The sequence below is a fragment of the Silurus meridionalis genome, chromosome 3 (genome assembly GCF_014805685.1).
Source record: "Silurus meridionalis isolate SWU-2019-XX chromosome 3, ASM1480568v1, whole genome shotgun sequence".
In the NCBI taxonomy this organism is placed as follows: domain Eukaryota; kingdom Metazoa; phylum Chordata; class Actinopteri; order Siluriformes; family Siluridae; genus Silurus; species Silurus meridionalis.
This window is the reverse complement of record NC_060886.1, coordinates 5,666,824-5,688,544: the sequence shown is the minus strand read 5'-3', so window position 1 is coordinate 5,688,544 and position 21,721 is coordinate 5,666,824. Positions and strand designations below refer to the sequence as shown.

Genomic DNA, 21,721 nt, shown 5'->3' with positions numbered 1-21,721 from the left:
CCTCAAGCACTTACGTTAAAACCTGTACAAAAAATAGACAAAAAAGACGGCATTCAGCTTATGAAAAAGGAAATTTCCGTAAAATCTGAGGAAGAAATGCCACCTCAAACAATTAAGGTAGAACCTGTACCAATAATCGATAAAAAAGACGGCATTCCGCTTAAGCAAAAGGAAATTGCCAGAATGACTGAGGAAGAAAAGCCGCCTCAAGCACTCATGTTAAAACCTGTACAAAAAATCGATAAAAAAGACGGCATTCAGCTTAAGACAAAGGAAATTGCCACAATGACTGAGGAAGAAAAGCTGCCTCAAGCACTTACGTTAAAACCTGTACAAAAATCGATAAAAAGACAGCATTCAGCTTAAGAAAAGGAAATTGCCATAATATCTGAGGAAGAAATGCCACCTCAAACAATTACGTTAAAACCTGTACAAAAATCGATAAAAAGACGGCATTCCACTTAAGAAAAGGAAATTGCCAGAATGACTGAGGAAGAAAAGCCGCCTCAAGCACTCATGTTAAAACCTGTACAAAAAATCGATAAAAAAGACAGCATTCAGCTTAAGAAAAAGGAAATTGCCACAATGACTGAGGAAGAAAAGCCGCCTCAAGCTCTTCCGTTAAAACCTGTACCAAAAATCGATAAAAAAGACAGCATTCCACTTAAGAAAAAGGATATTGACATAATGACTGAGGAAGAAAAGCCGCCTCAAGCTCTTAGGTTAAAACCTGTACAAAAAATTGAGGAAAAAGACGGCATTTCTCTTAAGAAAAAGAAATTTCCGTAATATCTGAGGAAGAAAAGCCACCTCAAGCACTTAAGGTAGAACCTGTACCAAAAATCGATACAATAAAAGGCATTCCGCTTAAGAAAAAGGAAATTGCCACAATGATTGAGGAAGAAAAGCCGCCTCAAACAATTAAGGTAGAACCGATACCAAAAATCGATAAAAAAGAAGGCATTTCACTTAAGAAAAAGGAAATTGCCACAATGACTGAGGAAGAAAAGCCACCTCAAACTATTAAGGTAGAACCTGTACAAAAATCGATAAAAAGACGGCATTCAGCTTAAGAAAAAGGAAATTGCCACAATGACTGAGGAAGAAAAGCCGCCTCAAGCTCTTCCGTTAAAACCTGTACCAAAAATCGATAAAAAAGACAGCATTCCACTTATGAAAAAGGATATTGACATAATGACTGAGGAAGAAAAGCCACCTCAAGCACTTACGTTAAAACCTGTACAAAAAATTGAGGAAAAAGACGGCATTTCACTTAAGAAAAAGGAAATTTCCGTAATATCTGAGGAAGAAAAGCCGCCTCAAGCACTTAAGGTGGAACCTGTACCAAAATCTATGAAAAGATGGCATTCCGCTTAAGAAAAGGAAATTGCCACAATGATTGAGGAAGAAAAGCCGCCTCAAAAAATTAAGGTAGAACCTGTACCAAAAATTGATAAAAAAGAAGGCATTTCACTTAAGAAAAAGGAAATTGCCACAATGACTGAGGAAGAAAAGCCGCCACAAGCACTTACGCTAAAACCTGTACCAAAAATCGATAAAAAAGAAGGCATTCCGCTTAAGAAAAGGATATTGACATAATGACTGAGGAAGAAAAGACGCCTCAAGCAATTAAGGTAGAACCTGTATCAAAAATAGAGGAAAAAGAAGGCATTCCGCTTAAGAAAAAGAAAATTGCCACAATGACTGAGAAAGAAAAGCCTCAAACAATTAACGTAGAACCTGTACCAAAAATCGATAAAAAAGATGGCATTCCACTTAAGAAAAAGGATATTGACATAATGACTGAGGAAGAAAAGCCGCGTCAAGCACTTACGTTAAAACCTGTACAAAAAATAGACAAAAAAGACGGCATTCAGCTTATGAAAAAGGAAATTGCCACAATGACTGAGGAAGAAATGCCGCCTCAAGCTCTTACGTTAAAACCTGTACCAAAAATCTATGAAAAAGATGGCATTCCACTTAAGAAAAAGGAAATTGCCACAATGACTGTGGAAGAAAAGCCACCTCAAACTATTAAGGTAGAACCTGTACCAATCGATAAAAAAGAAGGCATTCCGCTTAAGAAAAAGGAAATTGCCACAATGACTGAGGAAGAAAAGCTGCCTCAAGCTCTTCCGTTAAAACCTGTACCAAAAATCGATAAAAAGACAGCATTCCACTTAAGAAAAGGATATTGACATAATGACTGAGGAAGAAAAGCTGCCTCAAGCACTTACATTAAAACCTGTACAAAAATAGACGAAAAAGACGGCATTCAGCTTATGAAAAAGGAAATTGCCACAATGACTGAGGAAGAAATGCCGCCTCAAGCTCTTACGTTAAAACCTGTACCAAAAATCTATGAAAAAGATGGCATTCCACTTAAGAAAAAGGAAATTGCCACAATGACTGTGGAAGAAAAGCCACCTCAAACTATTAAGGTAGAACCTGTACCAATCGATAAAAAAGAAGGCATTCCGCTTAAGAAAGAGGAAATTGCCACAATGACTGAGGAAGGAAAGCTGCCTCAAAATCTTACATTAAAACCTGTACCAAAAATCGATAAAAAAGACGGCATTCCACTTAAGAAAAAGGATATTGACATAATGACTGAGGAAGAAAAGCTGCCTCTAACATTTACATTAAAACATGTAACAAAAATAGAGAAAAAAGACGGCATTCCACTTAAGAAAAAGGAAATTGCCACAATGACTGAGGAAGAAAAGCCGCCTCAAGCTCTTACGTTAAAACCTGTACCAAAAATCGATAAAAAAGAAGGCATTCCACTTAAGAAAAAGGAAATTGCCATAATATCTGAGGAAGAAAAGCTGCCTCAAGCGATTACGTTAAAACCTGTACAAGAAAAAAACAATAAAAAAGACGGCATTCAGCTTAAGACAAAGGAAATTGCCACAATGACTGAGGAAGAAAAGCCGCCTCAAGCTCTTACGTTAAAACCTGTACCAAAAATCGATAAAAAGGATGGCATTCCACTTAAGAAAAAGGATATTGACATAATGACTGAGGAAGAAAAGCCGCCTCAAGCACTTACGTTAAAACCTGTACAAGAAATAGACAAAAAAGACGGCATTCAGCTTATGAAAAAGGAAATTTCCGTAAAATCTGAGGAAGAAATGCCACCTCAAACAATTAAGGTAGAACCTGTACCAATAATTGATAAAAAAGACAGCATTCCACTTAAGGATAAAGAAATTTCCGTAATTTCTGAGGGAGAAAAGCCACCTCAAACAATTAAGGTAGAACCTGTACCAAAAATAGAGAAAAAAGAAGGCATTCCGCTTAAGAAAAAAGAAATTGCCATAATATCTGAGGAAGAAAAGCCGCCTCAAGCACTTTCTTTAAAACCTGTACAAAAAACAGAGAAAAAAGACGGCATTCTGCTAAAGGAAAAGGAAATTGCCACAATGACTAAGGAAGAAAAGCCGCCTCAAGCACTTACATTAAAACCTGTACCAAAAATAGAGAAAAAAGACAGCATTTCACTTGAGGCAAAAGACATTTCCGTAATATCTGTGAAAGAAAAGCCGCCTCAAACAATTAAGGTAGAACCTGTACCAAAAATCAATAAAAAAGATGGCATTCCGCTTAAGAAAAAGGAATTCGCCATAATATCTGAGGAAGAAAAGCCGCCTCAAGCTCTTACGTTAAAACCCGTACAAAAAATAGAGAAAAAAGACGGCATTCAACTTAAGAAAAAAGAAATTACCGTAATATCTGAGGAAGAAAAGCCGCCTCAAACAATTAGGGTAGAACCTGTACCAAAAATCGATAAAAAAGAAGGCATTCCGCTTAAGAAAAAGGAATTCGCCATAATATCTGAGGAAGAAAAGCCGCCTCAAGCTCTTACGTTAAAACATGTACAAAAAATAGAGAAAAAAGATGGCATTCAACTTAAGAAAAAAGAAATTACCGTAATATCTGAGGAAGAAAAGCCGCCTCAAACAATTAAGGTAGAACCTGTAGCAAAAATCGATAAAAAAGAAGGCATTCCGCTTAAGAAAAAGGAATTCGCCATAATATCTGAGGAAGAAAAGCTGCCTCAAGCTATTACGTTAAAACCTGTACAAAAAACAGAGAAAAAAGACGGCATTCTGCTTAAGAAAAAGGATATTGGCATAATTACTGAGGAAGAAAAGCCACCACATGCACTTACGTTAAAACCTGTACCAAAAATAGAGGAAAAAGTAGGCATTCCACTTAAGAAAAAGGAAATTGCCACAATATCAGAGGAAGAAAAGTTGCCCAAAGCAGTTAAGTTACTTTTAACAAAAACAGACAAAAAAGAAAGTATTCCACTTAAGCAGGAGGAAACTGTCTTGCCATCTCAGGAAGAAATGTTCCCTCAAGAGCATAAGATAAAACCTTTACCAAAAACTGACAAAAAAGAAAGTATTGCACTTACAAAGAAGGAATTTCTCTTAACTTCTAAAGGAAAAACTGCTCAAGAGCTGAAGTTAGCACCTGTGTTAAAAATAGACAAAAGAGGGGATGAAAAAGAAGGTATCTTAATTTCCGAGCCTCAAGAACTTACACCTGTGGACAGAATTCCACATAAGAGGAAGGAACATGTCTTAATATCTGAAGACAAATTAAAAACTCAAAAGGTGATGGAAACTCCTGTCTCAAAAGTGGAAGAAAAGGAAGACATATTTAAAAAGAAGGAATTTGCAGTAACAGAAGATAAAGATCTGGCTCACCATCAGCTACATGTGACCCATGAGCCCAAAATTAAAGAAAAGGAACATGATCTACTCAAAAAGAAAATTGAGTTCACTTCTAAAGAATTAGTACCTCAAAAACTTGAGCAAACACCTGATCTTGGCAAGGAAATCGAATACCTTACTCCAAAGACAAAAGAAGCAGTGTTACAGGAGACAGAAATAATACCTACTATGCCTAAAACACTTCCGTCTAAGAAGATAGATGTGGTTACTAATGAAAAGGAACCTCAGAATCAAAAAACAGGGACACTTCCTGGTGGTAAATCTGGAGAGAAAGATGTTCCATTTAAACGGAAACCAGCTGCTTCTTTGAAGAAAAATGACTCTGTGCCTCGTAAGAAGGAGGACACTCTTCTTCCTGCTAAGGATGACCAAGATGTTTCTCAAAAAGGTCTTACTGCTGCAAAAGGTACAATGGCACATGATGCCTTATCTTTCTAATCTTTTTTTAAAATGAACTCTTTACATATAAATCTTCAGTGTTCCCTGTTACATGTTGTCTTACATGTACATACTCTTAATCAGGCGTTCAAAAGCCTGCTCTTAATCCTGTGTCAATGTCTACGTTGAACACTTTTCACTCGCCAGAGTGATATATGTTTACATGTCTACCTGTTTCTTATGCATCTTTCTTGATACTGCGCCTAATAGCCATTTAAATCTTTTAAATTCTTTTGGGGCCAATAGAAGAGCTGCCAAGAAAAATGGATTCTATATTTGTCTCTCCAGAGAAAGTTGAAGAAGCCCAAGGTAGAGCATGAGCTTTACACACCTCAATCATCTTCATTAACCTCTTAAGTTTTGTTCTTTGTCTTCTTTTTTTTTTATTTTTGTGCATTATGATTTCTTATTGCATGTGTGTGCATTGATTTGTGTTTTGTTTCTAAAGTGACCCATGCAAAAAATGAGAATGCCTCAAATATAAACCACAGACTCTGTCTTAATGTAAACAAATCATGTCATCTTATTTAATATTTTATGCGAATTAGCACATATATTTATCACATAATATAACAACTTTATGGATCTACTTTTTTTTTTTATTTAAAAAAAAATTGTCTAATAATACAAGTTGGAGCCTTGGTTCCAGCACTCTTTGTTAATTAAAATTTGAAGTGTGTGAAGTTTTGGACTTAAATGAGTTTTATGAAGACTGTAAAAAAAAAAGACAATACAATTGTTTGGAAACTTGTAGTATATAATATGTGCCTCTTACAAAACATCTTATTTTCTTCTGGATACATATCTCAGAACTTCAGGAATCATCATTGAATCTTCAGAGGAAAGTTCAATCTTTGGTGTTTACAGAGAAAGCACCACTCACTTCGCTCATGAGGGAAAAAGCTTCCGATAAAGAAGTATCTTCTGAGAGAATGAAAGAGGAGAACTACATCGAAGAGGGGACCACTCTTAGTAAATCCTGGCCCATAAACCAAGGACTGATTGATACAGTGGAAGAAAGTATTTTCCATAGACATGTCAATGAAGATCATCAAATTCCTATGCAAACTCTTAGTGATATAATCGCATCAGATGAGCCGCAAAGTGATACTAAGGAAGGAAAAATTAGAGAGAAAAATATCAGAGTAAAATCTTCTAAAGAGCCATTTGAAGATCAAATGAAAACCTTTCAAAAAATTGAAAAAGAGTTTGACCAAGAAGATGATGGTGTAAGGAAAGCCATGGGTGGTTTAGAGAGACAGATCAGCAGTTATAAAAATCAATTAGAGGATGATCAGATTCCACATTTAGAAAGTCTTCCAAGTATTAATAGAAGCATGGAAAATGTAGAGAAACAAGAAGCAAGGGTATATAGTATGGAGGAGGCTATTGAAAAGAATGTTAATGTACCAGTGAAAGACAATGGAAGTAAGATAACTAGGTCAAAAAGTATATTATACTCTTTGAATGATAGTGAAAAACCTGGAAATCTAGCCTTATCTGAGGATTACTCTGATTCTAATTTGAAGGACATTTCAGCACCACCAAAAATAGACATGCCAATAGCAAAGAATAAAGCCTCAGTAGAACCAACAGATCACACTTTAGTAACTAGAGATGCCCAGTTAATCAGTGGGATCAAATCTTTATCTAAGAAACCTGAAATAACAGCTCAGACAGGTGAGGCAAAAGATCTTAAGGAAGGTAAGCTTAGTTTAATAGATGCAACAGCTAAAGATATAGGACAAGCTATTCCTCAAACAGCCAAGAGGTCCTCCATTCTTAAGGCAGAGAGTCATGCAGATATCCAGAGCAAGATAATAGATGGTAAAAAGCCTATGGATGCAACAAAACTAGAAAGTGTTAATAAGAAAGATTTTTGGCCTTCACAAGAAACTGAACAAACAGCACAAGTGCATGTGCTTTCCAGAGACAGTCCATCATCTGTCTGTGCTGATTCAAAAAAAATTAAACCTAACAGTACTGTTCAGCCATATTTACTAGTGAAAGAAGATACAATAATTAGTCATCCAGAAATATCTGATGAACAATCAGATGTTGTGTGCTCTGAGAAAGTATGTTTGCCAAAACATCTAGATGATAAGCTTAAAGATACACCTGTTAACAGTGAAGAAAGCAGTTTAGAATGTAGAGAAAAATACAAAAAGGATGGAACACTTTCAACACTGACACATCTTACTCCTTTGACATCATATGAGGAATCAATATCTCCCAACAACAAATCAATCAACCTGGATGAAGATGTCTATCAGGGGATAGAACCCTTCACAGAAGAAACCACTTTCAAAAAGATTCATTCTGAACAGGCGAAAAGGCAGCCCGAAATAGACACTTTTGAAAGTAACGTCACAGAAGAATCAACCCTTCCCGATGTGAGATATCAAATGAAGCCTAGACAGGATGACATTGTGCAACCTATCAAACAAACTCTGGAGGAAATCCAGAGAACATCTCATTTTGAAGAAGAACTAAAAGATAGAGTCATACTTTCAGAAGCAGACAGCAGAACTCCAGAAATCTTCAAAATTGTTAAACCTCTTGACAGCAAATCTTACCAAAAGGGTATGCCTTTAAAAGAAACCCCATTAATGAGTCAAGCTTCGAATCTTGGGCCATTAAAGGAGGAATCAGTACCTACTAATAAGGATATTCCATTTAGTAAAGTGCAAAAATCCTTTCAATTGAAGAAAGATGTATTTGAGGGAGCAGAATGTTTCAAAGCAGAAAATATTCATTTTAAAAAGGCAAAAAGTCCGTCTGAAATAGACACATTTGATACTAATGTTGTCACAGAAGAATCAAACCTTTCGAAAGTGAGATATCAAATGGAGCCTACAAAGGACCACTCTGTGCAACCTATCAAACAAGTTGTGGAAGAAGTCAGGAAGTCATCTCCTTCTTCAGAAGATCTAAAAGAGATATATGCTATAGGTAAAGAATTACTAATACTTACAGAAGAACATAGCAAAACCCCAGACATCAACCAAACTGTACAATCCAAAGACAATGAAACTTACAAAAAGGGTATCACTTTTAAAAAAGTGCCTTCACCATTAATAAGTCAATATGAGTCTACACAGGACCATACTGTGCAACCTATCAGACAAGCTGTAAACAGAACTGAGGAGTTACCTTCTGCAGAAGATGTGAAAAATAGAGATGTTGAAGGTGAACACTTGGAAATCCCAGAATTTTCCCAGATCGCACAGCCAAAAGACGATGAGGCTTACAAAAAGGGTATGCCTTTTAAAAAAGTGCCTTCACCATTAATAAGTCAAGCTTTCTCAGAAGATCATAGGCCATTAAAGGAGGAATCAGTAGCTCCTAATAAGGATATTACATTTACTAAAGTGCAAAAGTCTTTGCAAATAGAGGAAGATGCAACGGAAGGATCTTTTAAAAATATTATTTTTAAAGAGGGAAAAAGTCAGCCTAAAATACACACTTATGACGACGACTTTGTTTCGGAAAAATTTAAATTTCCTAAATATCAAGTCAAGCAGGACCACTCTGTGCAACCTATTGACGAAGCTGTGGAAGAACTCAATAAATCATTTACTGAAGTAGATGTGGAAAATCAAGGCGAAGAACCAATATTGTCCGAAGAAGACAGTGAGACCCACAAAATTCACAAAACTGTAAAACCTAAAGACAATGGATCTTTGAAACAAGCGCCATCAACGACTACAGTTTTGTCAGAGGATGACAGGACATTTCTGTTGAAAGATTCTGATCAGACAACTAAGCCCATACCACATGATGAGAAGAATCTTATAAAACCAGATCCTATTTCAAGAATTAGTGAAAACATGGAAATTGTGATGAAACCAGTTAAAATCATGAAGCAAACAGAAAAGGAGAAGTCATACTTATATAAAAGATGTCAGGAGGAGAAACCTCTTCATTCAGAGGATGTAATATTACCCTCAGATGAAAATGGTGAACTGCCTAAAAATCTTCTAAAATGCCGAGATGATCTTGAGGAAGAAGATCCCACTAAATCACACAAACTGTCACCAAAGGGTGATTCTGAAGATGATACATTTCTGACAACTGAACCATTTCCATGCAGTAAAAAACGTACCCAAGACTATACAGAACCCTCTTTGGACAAAAAAGAAATCAAGCTTGAAATCAAGCCTCAAATCTTAAAGCTGGATCTTATACAACAACAACAAGAATGTAATCTTCCAGTAACAACAACCTTGAGAGGTATTGGAGATATGGTCTTGTGTGCTTGTTGTATCAAGAACTCTTACACACTTTTTTCCACTCTTGTGCACAGTTAACATTGAGATTGTTGTTATCCAACAGTCCCGCTGTGTCTTGTTATTGTGAGAGAATGACTGAAACGTGGTCCATATGCACTTTAAATCACATTACACCGTTGCACTTGTTAAAAACAAGCCCTTTTCATCTGAAAAACAAACTTTTCCCATCACTGTCTGTTTCATTGTCTTTATGTGTCACTGCACTTGTATGAACTTTTCACTGTTGGATCACTCAGTGGATTCACACATGAATATTTGAAAGCAATTATACCTTCTAACTTTATTTTATATGTAATGTTCTTAAGTTCCTGAACCTGAGAAGAAGGTTCCTTCAGAAAAACCAGCCATTCCATTGAAAAAGGAGGAAGTTGCACCTACAGGTACTAAATTATTTTGATCAGGCGATCATTTTTGGTTGTGTGTTCTTTTGGTCTGGTCTCTTTTAATGTGTTGTCTTTTTTCTTTCTTTTCTTTAAAAACTAAAAATCTCTTTTTTATTTTTTTCCAATACTGGCTTGATAACCTGGACATACTTTTTTCACAGTTGAAAAGAAACCAACTCCAACTCCTGTAAAGAAAATTTCTCCAGTAGAAGGTACTTTAATATTTGTCTTGTCTTGAATCTCATCTCTTATTAATATTTTTTATTCAATATTAACATATACTTTTGTGTGTGTCTTTTTTTTACTTATAATACTAGTACAGTATGTATATATATATCTGTCTACATCCTCATAGATGCATTAATGTTCTCTTAATACATGCTTGTGATCTGGCACAAACTTCTCTCTTCAGTGGCATTGCAAATTATTAGCATATTGTCTGACTTAAATGGTGCACATTTGAAAATGAAGAACCATCTGAACATGCAGTTGTGCTACAAGCAAAGAACTTTCCTTCACTTGAACGCAGTTCATTATGAAATTAATCTTAAAGTACACATTTCTCTATGTTACTAATGAGGTTTGGTGTCTAAATATATTGATTGGCTTGTGTGATTGTCTTTGTGTTGTTCATGTTACTTTTTGCATTTTTTTTTATTGCTTTCTAAAGTCCAACATAACAACAGCCGAGAAGGCTGCATCTGTAAAACATCCACCCAAGCCAGTACATCAGTCATTCTTAAATCCCTGGTATAAAGATGGCTAATCTTCAGAAATAAGAATCCTCTTAAATCAACTAAGTACAACCTTAGTGCAATGCTTCTTTTTAATTGTACATACTTCTTATCAGAGATTTCAAATATTCTTACTTAAATGGATCTTTAGATCATTATTGCCTTGTCTGAAGCATTCTTAAACTCAGTCCACACTATGTATACTATTTTAAGTTCAAGAGAAGAAGAAAAGGTCTTAAGACAGAAACGCTAGCAGAACAAGCAGAAGATTACATTCTCACTGGATCACTGGATTGCTGAAGAATGATCTTTAATACGAAAATCTTGTTGCATTTCATTGACATTTCTTCTTAATTATTTTGAAGTACCCACACCACAAGAGCCCAGTGTACCAAAACCAACTCCAAAAGAAGATCAGATACATCTTGATCAACAACCCAAAGGTATCAAAGGTGGACTCTCTTGACATTTCAAATATAGTTTTTACAAATACAATTTACACGTTCGTCATCTTACACACGTATCTTACAAAAACTCTTCTTTTTTTTTCATCTTACAAAACTCTTCTTTTTTTCTTTTTGGCGAAAGTAAACATCACTTAGCAATGTAGATCACCAATTTTTGATTGGGCAATAATACATAATCCAATATCCCCTTTGCATGAATCTGACATGTATCCATGTCTTTTCTTTATCTTTACTATAATCTCTATATCTCACACTATATGGCTATATTTTTAAATCAGATGGTGAAATGGAACCAGTTTCTGCACCTGAAAAGACACCAGTGAAAAAAGGTAAGAATAAAAGCGATTTCACTCTTAGTGATATTTTTGTCATGATAAAAGTGTTCTGTATTATAAACCTAAATCTCTTTGATATGTTTCTTATACTGTAGGTTTGGGCACAATGATGTTTCATATTGTTTTGTACTGTCATTCTTTTATATTGTCTTCTGTTGGTCCCAATCTATGTAGTTTGTTATGTTATGTCGTTTTTAAAGATTTATACGTCCAAATGATCCAGATGACATTACTGTGTGTGTCCTGTTGGGTTTTGATTGTATTTGTTTATTTGTTGTTCGCTACATAATGTGTGTAATTTTCAAATCTAAAGGGAAAATTCTTATTACTGAGGAAGAAAAGCTAGAAATGCCAACTCTAAAGAAAGCAACAAGGACCTCTAAAGATGCACATGAGGAACAGGAAACAGTGAAACTGAAGAAAGTTTTTAAACCTTCACCAGAAGTAAAAGAAGAAAGCAAAAAGGTCTATGCTGAAGCCACCTCTATGGTTTTAATAACTGAGAGTTTGGAGGCTGAAAGGCATTTTGAGAAATATGAACGCATAAAAAGAACTGAAATTCCAAAACCTGAAAAAGACAAAATGACACCATTAGAGACTAGGAAAGAACCAGAAAAGCCAAAAACAGAAGATGCAGAAGTGGAAAAACCAGATCAGAAGAAAATAGCAAAGATTCCAAAACAAGACGTGCCTGAGGAACCTGGCCTTGCTTTGAAGAAAGTGAGGAAATTACCTTCTGAAACAAAAGAGCAAGAAACTGTAAAATTAAAACCCTTTGAAAAACCTGGAAAAGCAGCACCTGAACCAGCAAAAGACACTAAAAAAGAACCAACAGAAAAAGAACCTGTATCTTTCCAAAAAGGCAGAGAACCTATTAGTTTTGAAAAAGGTGAAAAACCTCCCAAAGCTGATGTGCAAATAGAGCCTGAGGTCACCAAGAAACCAACAGAGCCTCTGAAGCCTGATGAGAAGAAGCCGGATGAAGCTGTACGTAAACCTGTTGAGAGACCTAAAAAAGATGAACAAGCAAAAGAGCCCGATACACCCTCGTGGAAAGGCAAGAGGATCCCAAAACAAGATGAGGAACCTGAGAAGGTTCAGCTAAAGCCATTCAAGAAGCCTTCAGCTAAATCACCAGCAGAAAAAGAAGCTCCTGAACCGAAGGAACGACAGCCACTAGAAATATCACCACCCAGTCGGACACCAAAGACAGAGCTCGTAAAGGAACCAAAAATCCCACAAAAAGAAGCTGAAGTTCCTGAAAAAGATGTTCCTGAAAAGGAGCCACCTGGGTTGCCTAAAGTAGAAGAAGAGAAGGAAATTCCTAAAAAAATAACTCCTGCACAAAAGCAGGTGACTCCAAAGAAAGAGGAAGAGAAGAAACCTCTAGTGACCAAAAAGGGCAGTTTGCCAAGGGAGCCTGACAAAAAAGAAGAAGTTAAACTAAAACCTATTGAACTGGCAAAGAAGGGTTTGGAGCCTAAAAAGACTCCTTCACCCAAGGTGACTCCAGCAGAACCAAAAGAACTAGCACCGTTAGAAAGGAAGCCAAGTGTGGGTGTGGCTAAGAAACCCCTTCCTGAAAAGGTTTCCCCCAAGGACTCCATAGAAAGTGTTACACTGAAAAAAGTCCCTAAGAAACTTTCACCAGAGAAGAAAAAGCCTGATGAGATTCCTGCAGTCAAGGGAAAAGAAGAGATTCTCTTAATAAAAGAGCTGTCCCCTAAAGCTGTGGAGTTCCGAAAAGTCTCAACACAAATGGAAGAAGAAGTATTTGAAGAGGAGATGGCTATGGTTGAAGATGAGGAGGAAGAAAAGGCATGGGGATGGGAGCTTTCGCCTCAGGATAGTTATGCTTCTGAAGATACTGAGTATTTGGAAGAAGATACGCTTGAGACTGCTGGTGTACCAGGAGGTAGACGAGGTGAGAGGGTGACTGTGGCTCCTCACCAGTAAATGTTCTTTTAATCCCAGTCTTTATCCCATTCTCCAGAAACCAATCTTTTTTTTGTTCTCCGAATAATCATCCAACCCATCTTCATACCCATTATGAAAAACATTCTAAATGTTGTCCGTCTTCATCCATGCCAGTCTTTATAGTGGAATGCATGCTGACTCTTAACATCTTCCCATCTTCTTAAATGTGTGTTTGTCCATTTTGTGAGTTAACCATGGGGGTGGGATGGGGGTTAATACTCATTGGTGCCATCTTTTCATATATTAATGAAATATAATCTAAGTGTGAATCCATTCATTTGTCGCATGTTTATCATCCTCATGTATCATACATTATCTTTATTCCATTTCATCAAGATTTCCCATGTTGCACATATATATATATATATATATATATATATATATATATATATATATATATATATATATATATATATATATATTTATTCAGTAGTAACGACACACATTTTATGAATTGAAACTCATTTTTGACAATTGTGTTCAGACGGAAAACCAAAAGAGGAGACTGCCGGAAGGGGTCGTGGACTGAGACGTAAGTGTTTTAGAAGCTTCATTATTTTAATTTTTTTAAGTGAAAATGAATCCAAAATGTAGGTGTAGTTTTATAAGTACATAATAAAAAACCCTACAGCTAATAGACTGTACATGATTTCACCAAAGGGTCACAAAGTGGCTTCCGGGATGCAAAATCTTTAATCTAAACAAGGCTGTGAATGAGTTAATAAAAGACTAAGACTAGAATCGTATGTGAGACCAGAAGTCACAGACACACATATGTGTAGTGTGAGAGTTATTAGCAGGTTTACATTTTTTTATTTCACTTTATTAGACAAATATTGTTGCATATGTGTTGTGTTTTTTACAGTATTACAAAAGTATTACAACAGTAAAAATATCTTGTGTTCATTATATACTGGCCACAGTTACATAGAATAAGTCACTTGTCAACATATTTCTATGTTAAGTTGATTTAATGTACTGTAGGCTTAAGATTTAGATACAGTTGTGGCCATTCTCAAAATATAATATATTCATCTGTGACAGAACTTTATACAGAAAGTGAAGGCAATAACATACTTTCATTAGGGAAAAAAAATCTCATAAGTAATTAAGATAAACACATTTTTCACTAACATCCAGCACCCATAATAATTATATTTTATCCACTGGGAATTTGTCACTTTTGATTTTGTCCTACATTTAAAACATCCGTAATCAGTAATTCTTTATGCTTTTACAACTAAATTTGTTTGTATTATTCGTTTCAATACATGCATTTCTTCAACATCACCTGTTGGCAAATCTCTAACAGTCTATTTGAATTACAGCAAAACAAACACCTTCTCCTGGAGATGTTGGACGAGGAAGAGGACTGAAACCTGGTGCTGGTGGTGAAAAACCTCCAGGAGAAGCTCCATTTGAATACACACTTAAGGCTGTTCCTCTAAAGTTTATTAAGGAGCTTAAAGACATTGTGTTGCAGGAGGCTGAGTCTATTGGTTCCTCTGCTGTCTTTGAGTGCCAGATTTCTCCTTCTACTGCCATTACATCATGGATGAAAGATGGAAGTAACCTAAGAGAGAGTCCAAAGCACAAGTTCACTTCTGACGGAAAAGACCGCAAACTAGCCATTATTGATGTCCAGCTGTCTGACACAGGGGAATACACATGTATTGGCAAGCTAGGAAATAAAGAGAAGACCTCTACTGCCAAACTTATTGTTGAAGGTAATATATGCTGATGTGTTTTCATATATGTTTTGTTTGGTCCTTTTGAATGGAACACTTTTGTGTTCTAAATTTGGTGTGGTTCTTTATGCAGGTGTGAACAAAGCAATCACATTAGGGTGCCAAAACAATTGGTCAGAAAATGTTTGGAAGAAATTGCATCAGTCCAACTACAAATTAACTTTCATGTTTTTTATTCGATTCTAAATGATACTGACTGGTCGAAGTTAATCCAATATACATGTATTTATTTATTTTTTTTTCTTCTTTATTATTGTAGAGAGACACAATCTGAGCCAAAGTTTAGATTTGAAGCTCTGGAGGATTTTTTTTTTTTTTTTTAAGGAATACTTTATTGATCGCAGGAAATCACTATTTCTTTGCATACCCCTGTGATGTAGGAAACTAGGGTCAGAGCAAAGGGTCAACCATGTTACAATGCCTCTGGAGCACAGAGGGTTTAGGGCCGAGGCTCAAGGCAGCTTGGTGATATCGTGGCTTGAACCCCCAAACTTCTGATTAGTAACACAGAGTCTTGATCACTGAGCTACTACTTGTACTTCTCTCTGTTGTGACTGATTTTTTTTTTTAAATACAGTTTTTTGTATAATTAGTTTTTTTTTTCTTTATGATTTTGATGTATTGTAGATTTATCATAAAATTGAATAAAGTCTAATACACCATGATTCAAGGACTATGAATTTTACACATTGTGAATATAGAGAAGGTTGATCTTCTGTATTTCTTTTTGTAGAGTTGCCGGTGAGATTCACAAAGAACCTAGAAGAGGAAACTTCTGTAATTAAGGGACAGCCCATGTATTTGACCTGTGAGTTAAGCAAAGACAGGGATGTGATTTGGAAGAAGGATGGAAAGCCACTTAAAGAAATTCCTGGCAAGATTGCCATCAATGTTATCGGTCTACAACGTTCCGTAACAATCCAGGATGCAAATGATGATGATGCTGGAGTTTACACATGCGAGTGTGAAAATCTTAAAACTCAGACTAACGTTAAAGTCATTGGTAAGTACAAATAAACCCAGCAGTGTTGTATATCCACTTAAGCTGGCAAAATTGTATTGATTCTTTATTTTTTTTTCATTTACAGAAATTATCAGAGACTGGTTGGTGAAACCATTGAGGGATCAGCATGTGAAACCAAAGGCCACTGCTACCTTCAAGTGTGAGCTGGCCAAAGACACTCCCAACTGGAAGTGGTTCAAGGGAGATGAAGAGATTCCAAATGAACCCACAGATAAAACTGAAGTCAAGAAGGATGGAAAAGACCTCACTCTGACTATTAAAAATGCTCAACCAAATGATGCTGATGAATATGCCGTTGAAGTGGAAGGCCGTAGATACCCAGCAAAACTTACACTTGGAGGTCTGTGATAGTTTTACAATTATTTTTCTTTAATTAATATGTAAAACTATATAAACATTACATTGCATATTGTCTAAATATAATGACCTATATAGAATATTAATATTTAATATACACTTTTGTGAAAATACAGAGCGTGAAGCTGAGATCCTGAAACCCCTGGCTAGTGTGGAAGTGGTTGAAAAACAGGAGGCCAATTTCGATACTGAAATCTCAGAGGAGGATGTACCTGGAGAATGGAAACTTAAAGGGCAGGTTCTTACAAGATCACCGGTAAGACTTTTGAAAAATGAGTCTTTTTAATGGTTTAATTTAATATTGAATATATGTAAACTATAAACTGTAATGTTGAGCACATTTTAATTTGCATTTATTTTTCAAGACATGCGACATCAGAGCAGAAGGAAAGAAGCGTTTCCTTACTTTGAAAAATGTTCAGCTTGATCAGGCAGGAGAAGTAACTTACCAAGCTCTGAATGCCCTCACAGCTGCAATGCTTACAGTGAAAGGTATGTTAATTAACAAAAGAGAATAAAAACATTGATGTTTGCATGGTTGTAAGTAATTTTCCCGGATAATCTATTTAAATTCCCAGAAATTGAAATGGACTTCATAGTACCACTGAAGGATATTACAGTGCCTGAAAAGAAACAAGCAAAGTTTGAATGTACCATCACTAAAGATGTGTCCAAAGTGATGTGGTATAGAGGATCTGATATTATATCACCAGACCAGAAATATGACATCATTGATGATGGAAAGAAACACATGTTGGTTATAAACCAATGTGAATTTGATGATGAGGGAGATTACAGTATTGAGATCTTAAACAAAACATCAAAAGCTAAACTGACAGTGGAAGGTAAGTCATGGTTCAAAATGATGCATAATGTTTCAGGTGTTGGAATCATCCAGTGCTTTTTCTGGCATGCTAATACCTAACTCGAAAAATTGTGTATTAAAGGTATTAGACTGAAGTTTGTATCGCCAATGTCGGATCAGACCGTAAAGGAAGGTAATACCGCTCGGTTTGAGATTGAGCTCTCTCACGAAAATGTGCCAGTGACTTGGTACAAAAACGAAACGAAACTCCATCCGAGCAGAACGGTTCTTACTCATGTTGATGGAAAGAGACATATATTAGAAATCAGAGAAACCACTCTAGACGATACTTGTGAAATAAAGGCAGAGGCTAAAGGAATATCAACTACTGCAAACCTGACAGTACTAGGTAAACATTTTGGATGATTTGTCCCGTTGTGTTATTTTATTTATTTTAACTACTGACCTCCAATAAAGTGAAATATATGATTTTTTCATTTGCTCTCATCTTATCAGAAAGTGACGTAGATCATATGCAATAGCACTTACTGATATTTCTGTTTTCAGAGAGAGATCCCTACTTCACAGTCAAACTTCAAGACTACACTGCAGTTGAGAAGGACGAGGTCACACTTGACTGTGAGCTGAGCAAAGATGTTCCAGTCAAGTGGTTCCATAATGAGACTGAAATTAAGGCATCTAAGATGGTTTCCATGAAGGTCGATGGTAAACGAAGAATTCTCCAGATTAAGAAAGTGGAGAACAAAGACAAGGGCCAGTATGTTTGTGACTGCGGAACAGACAAAACAAAGGCCACTGTGAACATTGAAGGTAAGGAGCCTACAATGCTCCACAACTGTCTATTTATTTTTTTATGCAATCATTACACACCACTAGTAAAATGTTTTATCAGAGGTGTAAATATTACCTGAAAATCATACTTGAGTGATAGTTATAGATACCTTACTGTACAACTTCAACATCTATTACAAGTTCAAAGTCAACAATTCCAATATGACTTGAGTAAACATTTTAGAATATCTGATTTGATCAGTACTTGACTCATATTAAAGGCTCGAATATACACTAGTCCTCAACACCAAGACACAGTTGATTTGTGAGTTCAGATTGAACACCTCAACACCAACCAAGATTGCGACAAAAGCCTCTTCACTAATAGTTCAAACAAGTTAGTCAAAAATAAAAAACAAAGTACTACAGCAATCTTTCAAAAAGGTATTTGAAATCCACAAATAAAATTACAATATCATGTCACAGAGTAGAAGAACAAATAATATTCAGTGGACAAATACATTTAAAATAAATAATTTTCGATAAAGTAAAACCAAAATTTTGTTTTTCATTTTTTTACCTTTTTGGATTGAAAATAAAGCCAGCAGTGCTAAAATGTCACTTACATGTAGCATATGTGTGTAGGGTTAGGGTTAGCCTTAATGACATCTTTAACAGTGGTGCAAAATATAATCGTTATCGTAAACAGATAATATAAATAGTAGAATTAAATGGGGGCATAATAAAATGGAAAATACTTAAAACCACTGTGTATTATATATAGCACACTCAAGTGTGCATACACCAATCAGCCATAACATTAAAACGATTGATAGTTAGGTGAGGTAAAATTTTGAAGGTTGGATGACTGGGTCAGAGCAAAACGGCAGGTCTTGAGCTCAGTGTTTGGTATCTGTCAATATGGCCAAGAAAGGACAATAGGTAAACCAGTGACTGGGTCAATGATTCTCAACGGTCACTGATTGCACATAGTAGCTACTAAAGTGGAAATTGCTGAAAAAATTAACGTTGGCGCTGACAGAAAGGTATCAGAAATTTATTAATAAATGGTTGAACCTCATGATGTAATGCACCCAATAATTAAAAATATATCTACATTTACTTAACTTGCCCACCAGCATTCACTGTAATTGCTATTAAAGCATCAATGATTGTGTCACCATATTGATGTACAACTCTTATTTTCCAGCTCGTGACATTAAGGTTGTTCGCCCCATGTATGGTGTTGAGTTGTATGATGGTGAAACTGCACGTTTTGAAGTGGAACTCTCGGAGGATGACGTTCATGGCCAGTGGAAGTTGAAGGGAGAGGTTCTTTCTCAGTCACCGGTAAAGAAAAAAATAAGCACTTCCATAAACTGGCATTTTTGAAAATGGTACCCAACTGTAATTATATACATATATGATGCATATTATGTTTATTTTTATAGGATGTTGAAATCATTGAAGATGGAGCAAAGCACACTTTAACCTTGTACAACTGCAAAGTTCCCCAGACAGGTGAAGTGTCATTCCAGGGCGCCAATGCAAAATGTTCTGCGAATCTGAAAGTTAAAGGTATGCTTTTACTCTTTTTATTTGTTTTAGTTTTTATATATATACATATATAAAAAAATATACAACTACTGTATTCTTTTTTTTCTTTTATAGAGCTTCCAATTACTTTCCTTACACCTTTGAGTGATGTGCAAGTATATGAGAAAGATGAAGCGAGGTTTGAGTGTGAAATATCAAGAGTGCCAAAAGCCTTCAGGTGGCTGAAGGGAACCCAGGAGTTGACAGTAGATGACAAATTTGACATTCTGGCAGAGGGAAAAAGGCACACTCTTGTTGTCAAATCTGCTGCCTATGAGGATGAGGCTAAATACATGTTTGAAGCTGAGGACAAGAGAACATCTGCCAAGCTCATTATTCAAGGTCATTACTCTCTTTATTAATAAAACAAACTTTTCTTAATTTTTTTTAAGAATTGTGTACTGTTAATGAAAAGGATGAAAAGACAGAATTTGTGTATTAATCTACAGGCATTCGTCTCGAGTTCATCAAGCCTATCAAGGATGTTACTGTGAAGGAGCGTGAGACAGCAGAATTCAGCATTGAACTTTCACACGAAAAAGTTCAGGTCTCCTGGTACAAAAATGATGTGCGTTTGCACCCAAGTAAAGTGGTACACATGTCTGAACATGGCAAGATACACACTCTGTCCTTCAAGGAGGTGTCCATTGATGATACCTCTATGATCAAAGCAGAGGCCCTTGGAAAAAGCTGTGAGGCAATGCTCACAGTACTTGGTAAGTGGTGCTTGCTATATTTCTAGATGTTTGTCCAAAATGTTGGTAACAACAACAAATTAATAGTATGTTTCAATTAACAGAGGGCGAAGCTTATTTCACTACTAAGCTCCAGGACTACACAGCAGTTGAGAAGGATGAGGTGGTGCTGATGTGTGAATTGAGCAAACCCTCTGCTGAGGTGAAATGGTTCAAGGATGGCAAGGAAATTACCCCCTCTAAAAATATCCTCATCAAGGCTGATGGAAAGAAACGTATTCTTACAGTAAAGCGAGCTGATAAGGCAAACATTGGTCAATATACTTGCGATTGTGGCACTGACAAAACAACAGCTAAGCTGAATATTGAAGGTATGTAGTTTCAACTTTGTGTGTTCATATCCATATGATTTTTCTTTTCTAATCCAGAATAAGCAGCAGGTGAACAAAAGATTAACCTCAGCAATGATATTTTCTCTTTCTTTTATATAACCTGGGTAATCTGTGTAGATCGCAATATTAAGGTTGTCCGGCCACTGTACAGCGTGGAAGTTACAGAGACTGAGACGGCTCGCTTTGAGACAGAAATCTCAGAGGAGGATGTCCATGGAAATTGGAAACTCAAAGGAGAAGCCTTATACCAGTCACCAGTAAATTATGATTTCTGTTTCATTCACTGTACATTTTTGTAATTGTCTTACCACATCAGAAAATGTTAAAAGTTATCTGAGGAACACATATATATACTGTGTAGTTTGGAGACAGATGATCCGCTCTGGTGACCCCTAATGGGAGCAAGAAAGAAGTAGTACATAGTTGTGTGTGTGTGTGTGTGTGTGTGTGTATATTTATATTTATATATATATATATATATATATATATATATATATATATATATATATATATACACACATACATACACACACACATATATGTACACACACACACATATGTATATACACATATATATATATATATATATATATATATATATATATATATATATATATATATATATATATATATATATATATATATATATGAGAAATAATTAATTTAAGCAAACAGGAAAACAATCCAAATGTGAGACACTGGGATAGCAAGTTTTGCACTTCATTGTGAAATTCTAATGCATCTTTTCCCACTAATCCTCAGGACTGTGAAATTAAGGAAGAAGGCACGAAACACATGCTGATTCTGTACAACGTACGCAAGGACATGGCTGGTGGTGTGGACTTCAGTGCAGCCAATGCTAAATCTAGTGCTCAGCTTCGAGTTAAAGGTGAGAATGATACAGAGAAGGTGAATATACACAGGGGACACTTCAGATAACA

At 35.9% G+C, this 21,721-nt stretch overlaps 1 protein-coding gene across 1 annotated transcript in view; it reads left to right on the top strand.

Annotated features, from left to right (window-relative positions):
* The window catches only part of ttn.2 (titin, tandem duplicate 2), a 178,045-nt gene that overhangs the window by 72,937 nt on the left and 83,387 nt on the right, over positions 1-21,721 (top strand). The window contains 19 exon segments of the mRNA XM_046845789.1: positions 9,781-9,855; positions 10,020-10,070; positions 11,338-11,388; positions 13,856-13,903; positions 14,700-15,098; positions 15,853-16,122; positions 16,208-16,483; positions 16,617-16,756; positions 16,866-16,992; positions 17,079-17,345; positions 17,448-17,714; positions 17,873-18,136; positions 19,308-19,447; positions 19,549-19,675; positions 19,769-20,035; positions 20,143-20,409; positions 20,493-20,759; positions 20,898-21,037; positions 21,543-21,669. Coding sequence (XP_046701745.1) covers positions 9,781-9,855; positions 10,020-10,070; positions 11,338-11,388; positions 13,856-13,903; positions 14,700-15,098; positions 15,853-16,122; positions 16,208-16,483; positions 16,617-16,756; positions 16,866-16,992; positions 17,079-17,345; positions 17,448-17,714; positions 17,873-18,136; positions 19,308-19,447; positions 19,549-19,675; positions 19,769-20,035; positions 20,143-20,409; positions 20,493-20,759; positions 20,898-21,037; positions 21,543-21,669 — 3,570 coding nt within the window.